The 16,308-nt window shown below is 44.8% G+C and overlaps 1 protein-coding gene across 1 annotated transcript in view; it reads right to left on the minus strand.

Annotated features, from left to right (window-relative positions):
- LOC147023416 (solute carrier family 15 member 1-like) overlaps window positions 1-16,308 on the minus strand; it is a 113,370-nt gene that overhangs the window by 70,305 nt on the left and 26,757 nt on the right. The window contains exons 5-6 of the mRNA XM_085890338.1: window positions 12,529-12,678; window positions 3,592-3,723 (exon numbers count right to left, since the gene is read on the minus strand). Of these exons, the coding sequence (XP_085746464.1) occupies window positions 3,592-3,723; window positions 12,529-12,678 (282 nt within the window). The remainder of the gene's footprint in view (window positions 1-3,591; window positions 3,724-12,528; window positions 12,679-16,308) is intronic.

A 16,308-nucleotide genomic window follows, 5' to 3' on the forward strand; every position in this document is an offset into this window, starting at 1 on the left:
CTCCCGTGGAATTTAGTCCAGGAAATTCCCTTAATCCCCCCCAGCTGCATGGGCTTTTAAAGTTTCTGCCCCCCTCACCTCTATCCCTGACGTGCTTTGCCCCTCCCCTATCACTCGCTATTGTGCAGGAGCCCAGTCTGGGGGACAGATCCCCCTTTGTGACCCTTTAGTCTGCAACTGTGAGGTCATGATCCACGACTGATGGTGCCTATCCTGTTCTTCCACCAAAACTGCCATGTCCAGGCCTAATGAATGCTTTGAAGCACATACATGACAGATAACAGAAGGAAAAAGATCTAATAAAAGGTCAAAAGGGATGGCGGGTTTAGACATACACACAAGGAGGGGTGGACGGTGTTTAGAGACGCATATCTAATATTATATTTAATTGTTAACGCTCATGCTAAACATTCAACAAGAAAATATATACACTACATTAAACAGCTTTATCCCCAAGAAGTAATTTCCACAACAATATATTGTTCCTGATTCTCTGCTGGTACGGGTTACGAAGGAAATTCTCAAATCCACAATCCAGCCGATGATCCTGAAGCTGATGAACCACAAATTCTGTGGCTCAACGGGTTGCTAAGAAACAAGGGATGTCATCTAATATGTTTAATTCAGGCAGAGTCCAGCTTGCTTTACATATCTGGCAACTTAAACCCCCCAGATAGAGAACAGTGCACTCAACATCCCACTGTGATTGATAGCCAAACAATACCGGTAGTAGGAATATTGGTTAAGAGATACCCATAACGGAACAGTGGGGGTGAATTCCCTGTTACTACACACACACACACACACACACACACACACACACACACACACACACACACACACACACACACACACACACACACACACACACACACACACACACACACACACACACACACACACACACACACACACACACACACACACACAGTCGAACCAATGGAAACTGACAACTGGACAGTTTGGAAACAGTTTGCATTGAGTTAACAAAAGGCACGTATGTACAAGGCAGTGTCACAAAAGAGAAATCCTTACCCCTAGCACATAAGCCCGTTCTAATGAAGTCACTTACAAGTCTACAAACTGGCAACTCAGTCATACTGGGAAACAAGACAAGGAAGAGGGATAAAGAGAGGAGAGAGAAGAATACAAGGAATGTTGTTGGCCTCTCACCCATCATACATAAGCTGGTGGGCTCATGTGGGTCCCAAGAAAAGAGTGGGGGGGGGTGAAAGAAGGGGAGAATACGTGGTGTGATGCGATGGGTGGGGAGAGATTCAGAGGGTGACTGCGTGGGGCTTTGAGGAAATAGCGTGAGGTGTGACAGTGAGTGTGCCCTGAGAAGGACAATTGGTGATCATTGATAGCTCAGTGCGTCCAAAAGGAATGAAGAAGAGTAGGGATAGCTAGAGAAAGATAGTGTGAACCAGTGTGTATGGCCAATGCATCTGGGAATTCTCTGCTGGCTGGGTCCATTCGCTTGCACGGAACCTCACTCACTCATGCTCATTCACCAGCCCTCCGCTATGCTGCGGTCACCAGCTCATCCTTGCAGCTTCACCAGTCCATTTGTGTGGATCTTCAAACACATCAGCCTTGTTCTGTGCTCCGGTCTGGGTTCTTATAAGTGTAGGGAGGTGTGGTGGTGCAGCTGCGCTACTTATTTGGTGCTGTCAAGTGCTGTGGCATTGCCGCGATTCCGCCTTCACAATCGCTGTTGGGGCCAGCAGGGTTTTGCCTTCCGATTGGACCACCGTATCTTCCAGTGATGTCCAATGGTTGTGTCTGGGTTCTGCAATGTGTTGATGTCTCTTCTGGTTGGTGTTGGTCCAGCTGCAGCTGTGCCATAGCTGGATGATGCCCCCCGACCCCAAACCCCCTCCCCCCACAGTGCAGTTTAGGCAGCGTGTAGATGTTCCTTCTGACTGGTGTTGAGCTAGCTCACTGACTTGTAGATCTCCGACTTGGTTTTGTCCGGTTGAGGCTGTTCGTTTTGTAATGTGGTGTTGTGTGAACTGTGTACGGATGTGTAAAAGATAGAGAGATAGAGATAGAGATAGAGATAGAGATAGAGATAGAGATAGAGATAGAGATAGAGATAGAGATAGAGATAGAGATAGAGATAGAGATAGAGATAGAGATAGAGAGAGAGAGAGAGAGAGAGAGAGAGAGAGAGAGAGAGAGAGAGAGAGAGAGAGAGAGAGAGAGAGAGAGAGAGAGAGAGAGAGAGAGAGAGAGAGAGAGAGAGAGAGAGATATCACAATGGGATTCGATTCTACTTCAAAGACAATGCATATTCCTTTCACACTGACACGAGGGAGGGGGAGGTGAATTTAGCTACACAATATACTACAGCAATAACTACACCAGGGTTCCTCTTTATGCCTTTGTATGTGCTTGCCTGGGGTCTCCGAAAACCATCACAATATTGAAACAATTGATAAAAATGATTATACAATCCGTACAAAAATTAACCATGATTATAAAGATCTACAACTATGATGACGACTTCCACCACCACCACTACTACTACGACTACTATTATAACATATTGCTTTAATAGCAAAATTATTCCCACCTTCTCGTGGCCGGGGAACGTTTTGGGTCCAAGTCTGTTTATATTCAGATGTTTGATTGAAGGTAATTTCAGAAAGAAATTATTCAGGTTGCCGATGATAACTCGTCTTGGATTGTGAAATAATTTCAACCATTTGCTCCAATGTACCTGAACAATTTCAAATAGGCACCTGAACATTTTTTTTTGTTTTGTTACCATAGGATCTTTAAAATACACCAACCAGCAGTGGCAGATGGGTCCTTCAGCTTAACGTACACCTGAGGGACAAGGCACACATTAGGCTCATTTACACCACATCTTGGAGGCCACTCGGGAATGGGCAGACCGTGTGAAGTTGTGTTCACGACCAATCGGATGGATAATGGGCAGGGTGTTGAGTGGTGAGAGGCACCGGCTCGGATACCAGGGCGGTTGTGGCTGATAAGTGCTACATAGAAGCGGCCATTCAACGTCATCACCATGACGTTATCGCCTGACTCTATTTTGGAGAGCAAAAATTAAAAATGGCAGACATTCCTGACTGTGCAATCAAAGATTTTGCCTCATTGCTGGCAAATTCTGAAAGGGCACCTACTGGTTTCGCACTGGTCGGCTCTGTACACCTTAGTAAAGTAGTACATGACATCACACGTACAAAGTATGTGTGACATGATTTAATTGTGGGGCAGGTAATCGAAAGGTGTGAACAGCAAATGCACTTCATGGTCACTGCTGGCTGCACCAGCAAGGTTAGTCCGTCCATATCTAAATAGCCAGTAAATTTTCCTTATTAATGCTTATTGATTAATGACTATTTCCTTGTAGTCTCCAGTGGCCGAGAAGAACTGGTGTAAACAAATCTATTCATGCCTTGTCTTGTATGCAAAATACCAGTGACAATTTATGGATTGATCGATATCCTAACCCAAGCAGGACGGTTCAAAAGCAAGTGTGCATACCTCCAAGCTCTACTGCCATCTTATGAACCACAATCAGAAAGATGATCACCACAAGTCATTTAATTTTAAGAGTACACGATGCAATCATGAGTACAAATCGGTCTTACCTGATCCTCTTCAAACTGATCTCCACCAAAAGCAGAAACACATGGTTTAATGCCGCCCGTGCCCAACGCTATCAGCAGCAGCCCCAGAATGGTCAGTCCTCTATAGGGTTGCATGAAGCACATAATTATTTAAATGGCCGAAGCGTTTATTAAATCTGTAATTTCTTCAAATGCCAAATTGGTTTCACCATCACTGACGCAAGGTGTTGAGATAGGTTTGACACCTGCTTGGACATTTTGGCATGAGTAGGCCATTGAGGGTTCCTTGGGTCAGACGTACATTGTTTTCACAATGGGTCCTTCTTTTTGACTGACCCATGATATTTTTATCTTTTCCTTTGTCTTTCATCATCTGCAAAGCTTTTATTGAGGAAGATTTGAAGAATTATTGAGGAAAGATTTGGGACCAGGTTAATAATTTATTAAGCTAAAAGGATGAAAGGTTATTTCAGATGTTTGGTTCAGCAATTTGGATCAAAAACGCTAACGCTCTCTCAAACTGACAAAAAAAAAACATTTCAATGTATTTGTGGTTGAATTGGTGGCTCTTTGTAAGGACAATGAAATTGCATGTCATGTGGTCTTCCTTGTAAACGAAAATTATGAATGAAAATATTGTTACGAATTTACCGCCCGCCCAGCGTGCGATCGACCGCTTTTAAACCGAACCGCGGCCGTACGCCCACCGGACGGACAATTCGGTCGTGACTTTCCGGAACAATGCCAAAAACCAGTCACGGGTGTGCTCCAAGTGCACACCATGGCCTAGTCAATATTATACCCGCACGCGACAGGGTCAATCGCCGAATTGTCGATATACCTAATTATTCACGCGGGCAGCCTACTGAGAGACCGTACCTCAGCGAGTTCTGCTTGGACACGAACCGCTTAAGCGGTTCGTTCCGTTCTGGGATAACTAAGCGGGGTATTATCGCGAGACCTCGCTGGACCCGATTTTTTTTATCGGCTATCAAAAAGCCCGCTATTATTCTGAAAGCAAGATAGCAGTTCAATTGGGGAAAAAGGACACAACGAACGGGTGACATTTAAACAAGCACATTTATTATTTACACGTATACAATCAAGCAATGAATTGGCGGGAAGGGACAAGACGTGACCAAGACAAAGCACGACAACCGTCTATTATTTATTATTCACAACCACTTATACAATTCTACTTGCGGACATGGCGCCACAACATTCACACAAATAAACAAGGAAAGACCCCCTCAAAGACAAGGGGGTCAGACTGGACCCGTAGGCCTTTATAGCGTGGAGCTTGGCGGACTGAAGGAGTTCCACGAGACCGTTTTAGGTTACCTCCACCCTCGTGGTGCCTCGATGGGGCGACCCGCGACGTCCCATCCCCACGGCAGCTAGCGTAGCCGCGGTTGAGCCCAGGCCTTGCCAAGCGGCCGAGTGATTCGGGCCTCAGCCGGCGACACGTTGGGAGAAACGAACGGGTCTTGATGCTCTTCCAAAGTTGATGCTCTTTGTAAGAACCCGTCCGTTCCTCAGCGATGCTTGGACTGTCCCGATGCCCGATCACCTCAGACCATTTGGCGCTGGCTGGCGAGCGAGCTCTGGCTCTCTCCACACGAACGCGCAGGTCTGCGTGGCACAGCAGGTTTGGCCACGCTCTCAGCTCGCGTGTCCTCCGCTCTGCAGGACTTCTCCCCCGACTGTGTTCTCCAGACACCAGACTTCACCGACTGACTCCACCGACTGACGACCGCGAACTGGTGCTCCGCTCGCCCATATATCGGGTCCGAGAGATGAGATCTGACCTCCGCTCTTCGACCTTCGACCCCCACAGGCTCCGTCCCTTTCTCTCTTTTGATCCGAATTCCGAGGCGAAGCTTCCACAGAGCGGACGTCCGTGAGATCACCAGACTTGCGCGGAGAGCGGACGTGCGCGAGATCACCAGACTTGTGCGGAGAGCGGACATGCGCGAGATCACCAGACTTGCTCGGTGAGTGAACCCCCGTGTGTGCCTGCAGCGATGCTGTTCGCTGGGAACTCGCCGTGGCTGGCGCAAAGATGGCGGCGTTTGCGGAGTTGAAGGTGAAGCGATGTTATTCGGGTTGGTGAAAAAAATGCTTACCAAAAAATTTCTTCACTAACGTATTCATCTCGGTGTCTCGATGCAGTTTAGGAGATGGTGGGGAGATGTCGTTGTTATGAAGGCGGTGTGGAGAGGGTGGTTGGTGGTTGACGTGGTGGTTGTGTGGAGAAGGTGGTTGGTGGTTGGCATGGTGGTTAGTGGGTGGCGTGGAGAAGGTAGTTGGTGGTTGGTGTGGTGGAGAAGGTGGTTGGTGGTTGGCGTGGTGGAGAAGGTGGTTGGTGGGTGGCGTGGTGGAGAAGGTGGTTGGTGGTTGGCGTTGTGGTTGGTCCAAAATAACGATAGTAAAGAAAAACGGCTAACTTAAAGATCACAGCCCTGTCCACACGGATAATTCCCATTAAACAACGGTGGGGAAATCTAACTGAACACGGACTTATCGGCATAACTGAACTAAGGACCTATATGGTGTTCTGCGAATTTCCACAGCCGTAACAATATATTAAAGTTAAGACAAGAAAACAAGAAAGATGTCATGCATAGTGTGATTCTAGCGAAATCCCTCAAACAAATTTGACCATAAAAATAATTGGTGGTTGAATCCAGTGACCCGATAGGCAAATCCTCTTCAAATTTCAAGTCAATGGGATGAAAATTGAGGATTTTAGAAATCTCACCTAAGTTGTTGACCTTTGACTATGTTGGCCTTTTGGTCGATGTTGACATCGAAGATAATTGACTGGTTGAATTCAGTGACCTGAAATATAAATCCTCTTCAAATTTCAAGTCAATCAGATGAAAATTGAGGATTTTAGAAAGTTCACCTCTTGTGGACCTTTGGACTATGTTGACCTTTTGTTCTATGTTCTTGTGCAGGTAGATGAAACATCGCCATTCTTGCCAGGGCTCATTTGATCCTGCTGGCGTGCCTTATGTGAGCTGCAGCTCCAGTCTGGCAGTCATAATTGCCCATCAGGATTTCATGCCACATTTGGATCCTTGTGGAAACCGGTTCCAAATAGAATTGTTGTGTGGTAGTGAGGAAACGTTCTCGACTTCGACCAGCTCCACAATGTCAACTGATCTTATAGTGGATGTCTTGATCTGTGCTTTGCTTCAAAGACGTTTTCTTCTACTGGTGCCTCTCCTCATGTTTGGTGGAGCAATGCCAGACAGGAGATATAAACTTTTCACATCGGTTGGATTTAGACACCCGGTAACATGACGACAGCAAGTAATCAGTGCGTGATCAAATTTACTCGCACATGCTGATCACTCCAATATTGGACATGCATATTCTGCAGTTGAATGACAGAGGGTAAGAGCAGTGGTCCACAATGTTGAAGAATGAGCACCCCGCTTTTAATTACCCAGTTTGTGCAGAATGCTGTTTCGGATATTAACCTGAGCTTTCATTTTCACGATGTGATTCTTGTACGTCAATGAGTAGTCAAGAATGACCCCAAGATAGACTGGGTTTGGGCATTGAGAAAGCTGAGTGACATTCCATGATGTTGTGAGTTGACATTTTGCCTCGCGAGTCCTCAAATGGAATGCGCATACCTGGGTTTTGGCAGGGTTGTCACTAATGCGGTTTTCTTCGTCGTAGGTTGTCAGTCCAGTGAGTGCCATAGTCAACACACGCTCAACATGGTGGAAGTCCTAATGTTGGACTGCGGTGCACAGGTCATTGGGATAAATGAATCTCCTTGTGTCCAGGCACACTGGTTGGTCGTTCACGTATAAAATATTGGAGCCAAGACACAGCCTTGTGATAAACCGAGCTGTTTCCATCTACTGTGCTGTCCATAAGGTTCCACAAAGATTCGTCAGTTTTCGAGCAGGGTTTGTTTGAGTTCAGTAAGGCAAAGACCTTTGGTCATCTTAATGAGGAGTCAGTGATGGTTGGCAGGATCATATGCAGTTGATAGATCTACAAATACTGTTCCAACCATGCCTTTTTCGGAACCATTCTCGATGTACTGTGTCAGGATAAGTAACTGCCCCATCCCTGGTCATCCAGGTGGAAAGCCAGCCTGTTCATCGATAAGATGCTGTTCAACATATGGCACAAGGGGGTTGAGCATCAGCAGTTCGAAAAACTTATACGTGTGGCACAGCAAGGAAATGGGTCCAAAACTCTTCGCCTGTGCAGGGTCATTTCCTGGCTTCAGCATTGTGATAACATGGGCTTATCACCATAGCTTCAGTATTTTTTGGCTTGTGAGGCATTGATTCGGCTTGTTCTGAAACGATCACAATTATTCCCACGTTCTTGTCCAGTTGGCTGGGGGAAGCTTGGCCCACGTCTTTCTCAAATCAGCTGGCCAGGCCTGAAGTTTGACATGGAACTAGTGATAGCTCGCCTACTCTTCGTGAACGACACAGTGAGAACTTTAACATCCACCAACGAATGCCAGCAGACTGGACGCCATCCGAGGGACGGAACACACATTGATGAATTACCCTGCCTCTGAAACACCGAGATGACAGTTTATAGCTGGGTCGGGATTCAAACCCAGGCTAGACGGATTAGAGGCGAGTGTTGTAAGGCGATGATTGTGGGCTACAGCCTCTTATAATAGCCAGCCCAGTTTCAGCCAGGATCGAGTCAGCCAGGATTCATGGAGCGCGCCCACCATCTTGTGATGTAAAAAGGCTGCACAGCAAGCTTGGCAGGAACAATCCAAACGTGGGGCTGATTTATCACTCATTTTTCATGGTAACTCGAGTACCTTCACTTACCGGTTGTTATAAAAGGTGGAACAGTATAAATCCTGCAGGGAAACGACGAGCATTGGTTAATGAGATTTTGTATTCACTTGTGGAAATGAGAGGGATGATAGTGAAGGACTGAGGAAAAGGTACTGGTATAAAGGATGATGAAATGTTAATGGATTATCCTTGTAAAAAATATAGGGGGACATAAATGAGACATTATTGATTTGGGGGCAAGCCTGGTGTTGGTTTAACGGTTAATGTGACTGGCTGGAGATCTTAGGGTCTTGAGGTTGTGCCCTGTCATGCTGTTGAAACAACAGCAGATGGGTTGACTCAACCGGTCATCTTTCCAACCAGTTTCAAGGTCGGCAAAATGAGTACCAGCTTACTGGTAACAGGGGCACTGCATCGGTGGCACAGCTGTCCTTCCAGAAATGATGTAACCAGCAGCCACAGGCTGCATACGAATCAACAACTGATTTGGGGAATGACAATTTATAAACCCAGGAGGACCTGTTTGTAAGGTTCTGATGTTAATGATAGAGAGGCAATGTTCAAAGAGAATGATCGGGTTGATTGCAGTTTCAGAATCATCGCACACTCATGGAAGGTGGAATTGATTCCAAAGTACTCGATTCTCGAATCCAACCCTGGAATCAAAAGTAATCGAGTGGTGAACCGGAATTGAAAGGAATCGAGTGGTGAACGGGAATCGAAAGGAATCGAGTGGTGAACCTGAATCGAAAGGAATCGAGTGGTGAACCGGAATCGAAAGGAATCGAGTGGTGAACTGGAATCGAAAGGAATCGAGTGGTGAACTGGAATCGAAAGGAATCGAGTGGTGAACCGGAATCAAAAGGAATCAAGTAGTGAACCGGAATCGAAAGGAATCGAGTGGTGAACCGGAATCGAAAGGAATCGAGTGGTGAACTGGAATCTAAAGGAATCGAGTGGTGAACTGGAATCGAAAGGAATCGAGTAGTGAACTGGAATAGAGTAGTGAACCGGAATCGAAAGGAATCGAGTGGTGAACAGGAATCGAAAGGAATCAAGTGGTGAACTGGAATCGAAAGGAAACGAGTGGTGAACCGGAATCGAAAGGAATCGAGTGGTGAACTGGAATCGAGTAGTTAACCGGAATCGAAAGGAATCAAGTAGTGAACCGGAATCGAAAGGAATCAAGTAGTGAACCGGAATCGAAAGGAATCGAGTGGTCAACTGGAATCGAAAGGAATCGAGTGGTCAACTGGAATCGAAAGGAATCGAGTGGTCAACTGGAATCGAAAGGAATCGAGTAGTGAACCGGAATCGAAAAGCATTGAGTGGTGAACCGAAATTGAAAGGAATCGAGTGGTGAACTGGAATCGAAAGGAATCGAGTGATGAACCGGAATCGAAAGGAATTGAGTGGTGAACCGGAATCGAAAGGAATCGAGTGGTGAACTGGAATCGAAAGGAATCGAGTGGTGACCTGGAATCGAGTGGTGGACTGGAATCGAAAAGAATTGAGTGGTGAACCGGAATTGAAAGGAATTGAGTGGTGAACTGGAATCGAAAGGAATCGAGTGATGAACCGGAATCGAAAGGAATCGAGTGGTGAACCGGAATCGAAAGGAATCGAGTGGTGAACCGGAATCAAAAGGAATCGAGTGGTGAACCAGAATCGAAAGGAATCCAGTGGTGAACTAGAATCGAAAGGAATCGAGTGGTGAACTGGAATCTATGTCAATTCCGAGTACTTCCAACTTCTGAGAAATAAGCCTTTCTTTCGGGGGAAAATTTTTTTTCGTACCTGTTGGGCATGTTCAGATCACGTGGCCTGGAAATGAACTAACTATTATTTGAAAAGGACCACGCCCCTGATATGAGGCATCCTGTTTGCAATATAGCAGCAAGAGCAAGTTACTTGCAAACGAAACACGACGCCCCAAGGGCGTGTTCCCTTTCACTGAATCGCAAGGCACTTACAGTTGGCCTGGTAAGGTCTGCCAATTTCTTCGCTGCCAGATGGGTAGGCATTACATTGACTGATAAGTGATATTAGTATATGAGTATCAGTGAAGAACCTCACTTTGAGCCCCTGTGAGGATGAACCTTCGGGGTCGTTTTGATGACATCATCACACAAGCAAAAGCTTCACCATCAGCACGGGCAGATGCCATTGTTGAAACTAGTACGGGCCCGTAGGGGCCGGGCTCTCTCTCTCGCCGTACCGTACGGGCCCTCTCTCTCGTCCCCCACTCTCATTCCCCTCTCTTGCCCCCCCACTCTCATCCCCCCCTCTCTCGCCCCCCTCTCTCGACACCTCTCTCGACCCCTCTCTCTCGACCCCTCTCTCTCGCCCCTCTCTCACCCCCCTCTCTCCCCCCTATCCCCCCCAGTCTCGCCCTTCCTCTCTCCCCACTCCTCTCTCGCCCCCACTCTCTCGCAGATATTGGTCGACAGATAAATGGCCGTAACTTGGGAACTGCTCGTCTGATTAATATCAAACCTCGAAAAGGCACATCCGCGGGTCCCCAGCAATATTCCTGGCAAGTTTTAATCAGATCGGACCGTCAATCGTGCAAAAAAAAATAATAAAAAATAAAAAATAAATAAACATTAATTGTGATGTCATTCGTGACGTCATAGCACCGTGTCTTGTCATTGAGCGACAGATAAATGGCCGTAACTTGGGAACCGTTCGTCCAATCGATATCAAACCTTGAAAAGGCACATCCGGGGGTCCCCGGCAATATTCCTGGCAAGTTTCAATGAGATCAGACCAGCGGTCATCGAGAAATGGTGGTCGCAGACAAACAGACAGACAAACAGACAGACACACACACACACACACACAGATTGCTGGAATTATAGATAGATGCTTGGAGGAAGACACCCCGAGGGCTGGTGATCCTTTGCTCTGGTGGAGAATGAATGAATCATCATTTCTCAAGCTTCACAAACTGGCCAGAAACTTCACAATCTTCACAAACCTTTGTGCTCCTGCTGAGCGTGTGTTTTCCAAAGCAGGGGAGTTGACATCAGCAAGAAGGAACAGGATAAAACCCAAAAATGTGGATGTGATGTTGTTCTTGAACAAGAGGAATAATTTATAATTAATTGCTTGCAAAACCACTTTCGGTGCAATTTAAATTTGCCATTTAGATGCAATTAATTCCTCTTCGTTGTATTACTTAATTTTTTTTGAACCATTGTTTTCTGTAAAAAGAAAGATGATTCTTCATGAGCCTCAACCCGTCTCTTTACTGCTCTTTCCAATTAAAAACAAAGATTGATGATTCAAAGAAAATACTCCCACCCTTCCACCGTCCCTTCAGAGCATCAGTCACATGTAATACTTCCTACCCCCACACACCCAAACCCTCAAAAAAGAAAACGAAAAAAAGTAATCGATTCCATCGATTACGAGAAAAAAAGTACTCGGAATCGAATCGATTCCAAAATTCCAGGAATCGTCCGTCACTATCGCGTTCCAAGTGAAGCGAAGCCCCAGAATGCACTGCACCTGGAACTCCCTCCTTTATTTTTATTTTTTTTATTTTTGAACAATTCCACACATCAGCGCTTCCGGTCCAATGAACAAAAAGTAAAAACAGCAAACTAATGTAATGCCATTACACTCTGCATCACATTCCATGGAGCTTGTGATATTGATTGTTATTTTTTGTAATAGTGTGGCAACTTAGCTAAATATAGCATAACAATTGTGCATTTTGTGAGGAAAGCACTAAATTTGGCACACTAGTGGCCTATCATATTATGAACAGATGTGAATATTGGGCTATCTCAAATTTAGCCGCTGATGGCTGTGGCAGCCATTTTCCACTGCCATCAAAAATTTTGAGATGGCCCAATATCCAAATCTGTTCATAATATGATAGGCTACTAGTGTGCCAAATTTGGTGCTTTCCTCACAAAATGCACAATTGTTATGCTATATTTAGGCTAAGTTGCCCCACTACATCATCAAAACTGCAGGCGAGCGAGGCCTAATTGTGGCTTGTCTTAATTTATCTTCACTTCTTCTGTCTCACATCACATCTCTATTAATTAATATTTTTCTTTTTCTCCCTCCCCTCTCCATGCAAAAGATGGCTGCAGGTGCAGTGAACTACTTACACGTGCAATGGAAGGTCGGCAGTGAAACTGTCCATCGGATCAGTGTTTTCCGAACTGCTGTCCCCTCCTTTACCACCAAGCACCGGGATGGAGCTAATGGCTGTCACGATCTGCCCAATTGCGTACACAGTGGACAGGTACGCAATTGTCCTGCACACAGGTGTAGCACGTATAGTTAATTTTCTGTCTTATCTCTTTTAAAAGGTTGTTCCAATATTATTGTTTTGTTTACCGATAGCCACATCACATTCAGAAATTAAAGCATATTTGGTATTACGCAATTCAATTCCACATAATAACAATAATAATAGTAATAATATTAATAATGATAATTTAACAACCTCAGTTATTCCCAACGTATTGTGGGATCAGCTGGAGAAAGTTTTTGGCCCAAATATTTTATGAACCAGCTGGCCAGGCCTGACAGTCGACTGTACGTGATGTGGGTAGGAACTTCTAATTTGGTCAGGATGCCAGCAATAACCCGGTCTTCATGAAAGATACAGTGGGATAGTTAACATACACAAACCTATGCTCACTGACAGGACACTAAGCTTCGCGTCCACTTGTATACCCTCCTTAGTTCGCTGATTTACCTTGTCTTCCCTTTTTTTTGCCCAAATATACCTCCTACCCTTCAGGTATTGCTGTGAACCAGGGCTTATGGATTTCCCAAGACCAATTGTGCCTTTCAGCTCGCAGCGAAGAAAGTCATTGGGGAGCTCGAGTTGTCGTGATAAGCCCGCCTACCCACGCAGCAGGACACGGGTTTTGTGCGTGCGTGCGTGCTTTATATCATTTCAGCTTTTGTTATCAAATTTTCACCAAACCTTTATCATGAGAATATGGAAAAGAATGATTAATAATCGGGTCAAAATGTCAAAGGGCAAAGTGACAGTGAGCACAAATGGTCCTTATTAGCCCATCCACGAGACGTGGAGTTAGACGGCTGCGTTTTGTAATCGCTTCAGTGTCTCTTTATTTTGTCCGCTTGCATTTTGAGATTTTTTTTCTTGTTTGCCATTTGAGTTTTTGTCGTAAAATTTTCAACAAACCTTTTATTACGAGACAATTGAGAACACGAATTTAAAAATTTTACATTTTTTTAAATTTTAGCTCAGTTTTTTTCGTTTTTGTTAATGTTGTAAGTACAAGAGAACATCTGGAAAAATTACAAATCTTCTCGAATTAACAATGTAGCAGGGGAGCTAATCAAATTTCACTGGAGAATCTAGCATTCTGCTGATACACAAACTTTGCAATAAGATCTGGGAAACTGGACAGTGGCTGTCTGAATGGCAACAATACATCTATGTCCCATTGCTGAAGAAAAGGTAACACCAAAGCATGTGAAAACAACAGCACCATCACATTGCTTTCACATGTCATCAAGATCCTCCTCAAAATTATTGAAAAACAGCTTAGGCTCTACGCAGAAAGAAAACTTCCTGAAAAATAAGTCAAGGCTGGAGTGCCCCAAGGCAGTGTTCTGGGCCCAGTCCCATTCCTGATCTCTCTGACTCTCTGGAAAATCCCCTTTATCTATTTGCTGATGACTCCACCTTTTGCCGTGATATCACTCATCCTTCATACAGGACAGCTGCTACATCTTCCCTCTCTTCAGACCTTGAAAAAAAAATTATAAGCTTGTCAAACACTTGGAATATGTTTTTCAATCCTGACGAATCTCACGATCTCTCTCCAAAAGGATTGTCTTTAAAATCATCAAATCTACATTATTAACAATCCTCTTGAGGAAGTTGTCATTCAAACTTCTGGGTCTCACTATCAGCCATGATCTTTCTTTGGCAAACCACATTTCAAAGTAGGCCTCCAAAGCCAGCCGCCGAATGGGCATCCTCTGTTGTACAAAGTCCTTCCTTGGCACATCTGAACTCCTATCCACCTGCATTGCCTTCATCCACACCTTGATGGAATACTACTCTCCCCTCTGGGTGAGAATCTCCCGTGATGAAACGTCCCAGGCCAATCACTTCGCCATCACAGACAGGTCAGTAGTCTCTCTCTGTCTTCTACTCTTCCACTGCCTCCTTTCTGGTTTTGCATTCTCTGCTCTTTCTGTGCTTTGTCGCCCCCCCCACTCGCCCCCCAATGTTTCTGCAGGGCACACTCATTCCACCATGAACCCCCTTCAGGTGAAACTCTCAAAATCCAGGATCACTGATCTCCTCCACTCATTTGTTCCTCTTTTCATCTGCTTGTGGAACCAACTTCTACATTCCCTTTAATCTCATTCTTCCATTCAGGTCTTCAAGACAGCTGTTCACCACCATTTCAGATCATCCCCGATCCAAAACCATGATCTTTTCTACCTCCGTTAACTCCCCACCCCCAACTCCACCCAAACCCCTCCTCCTTACAAATTTCCAGTTTTCCCTCCTGAGAGTTTCCATCAATATCCATCTTGTCGACCCCATGCATCCTCTCCTGCCCCCCATTCCTTCCCACTCCCATTGGTTGTCCAAGTCTGCCTCTATCACGACCTTCAGCACTGCTGTTGATCCCCCCTCCCTCTACTGTTCCTTTTGGCCTGTTGTGTCCTGATCCATTCAGTGTATCGTATTAGCTCTTCCACGAGCCTCGACTATACCTACAAAAAAAAGAGCGAGATTCAAAAGAGGATGTGGCAATTGCGACTATCTGTATATAAAGGAGTGAATGTATGTATGTTTGTATGCATCATCGACTCCTCTGAGTTGATTTGACCGAGGAAGCTGAAACCTTCAGAGATTAATGAGTGCACCCTGAAGTTGTGCAAGTTTTGTTTGATTCCATCAAGTTTTGAAAGAAATTCTTTTTTTCACCCATCTTGGAATTTTCTTCCTTAGGGGAGAGTGTGGGGGTGGAATTGGATTTAGCCGAACAATATAATCACACTGCATTATATATGCACATGAGTAGTACGCATATTTTCGTTTAGTATACATAACTTGGATTAATTTTGTTTTCTGGAGCGATCGAGGCAGTGGGCTGTTGTCTATATGATGTGCAAATAAAGGGATGTGTCAGAAGAATGTGTTGCATGCTTGGAACAAGATTTCCCATTGGGTGGATACTCTGCTATAGTATTAATCATCATAAATATAATACCATGAACCCCCCTGGCAACTCCTGTAAGGAGTGGATGCTTCTAATATATCCAATCTTTAACACATTATTGATAGCTATGGAGAACATCAAAGGAAGCTTGTTATCTTCATCTTTTAGATGACAGCAAAGCCTTCAATTCTGTATCACTCAGCCTCCTATGGTAGATATTGACAGAAATAGGAATATCTGCACCATAACTCATAAAAAAAAGCTCAATGAAGGACAGAAATACTGTGTTCAAAACAAAGTAAGAAATTCGGACTGCTTTAAAGAGACAAGGCTGCATCTTGTTCCCTACGTTGTTTAACATCCATGCTGAATACTTCACGAGAAGAGCACTCGAAAATTGGACTGGTGGCATCGTAGTTGTTGGAGGAAAAGACAATAATAGAGCAGTGATTCCCAACCTTTTTCAATGTATGGGCCACCTTGGTATCTATATTTTTCCGACAGACCACTTACCCCCTTTTTTCACAACATTTTAAAACGAAATAAAAACTTTTTAGATCCTCGTGGAGGATCTCTAAGTCTTACTCACGTTGTTGCTCTTCTGCTTCTTGACTTCTTCTGCTGCTGCTTCTTCTTCTTGCTTTTTCTTCAAGAAAAAAAGTTGACGTCATAATATCGCCGCTAATGGAAATCGCCTAAAAAATTTTCTCCGAAACTAGG

The sequence above is a fragment of the Eptatretus burgeri genome, chromosome 7, assembly GCF_056783735.1.
Source record: "Eptatretus burgeri isolate ZD-2024b chromosome 7, Ebu_testis_v1, whole genome shotgun sequence".
In the NCBI taxonomy this organism is placed as follows: Eukaryota; Metazoa; Chordata; class Myxini; order Myxiniformes; family Myxinidae; genus Eptatretus; species Eptatretus burgeri.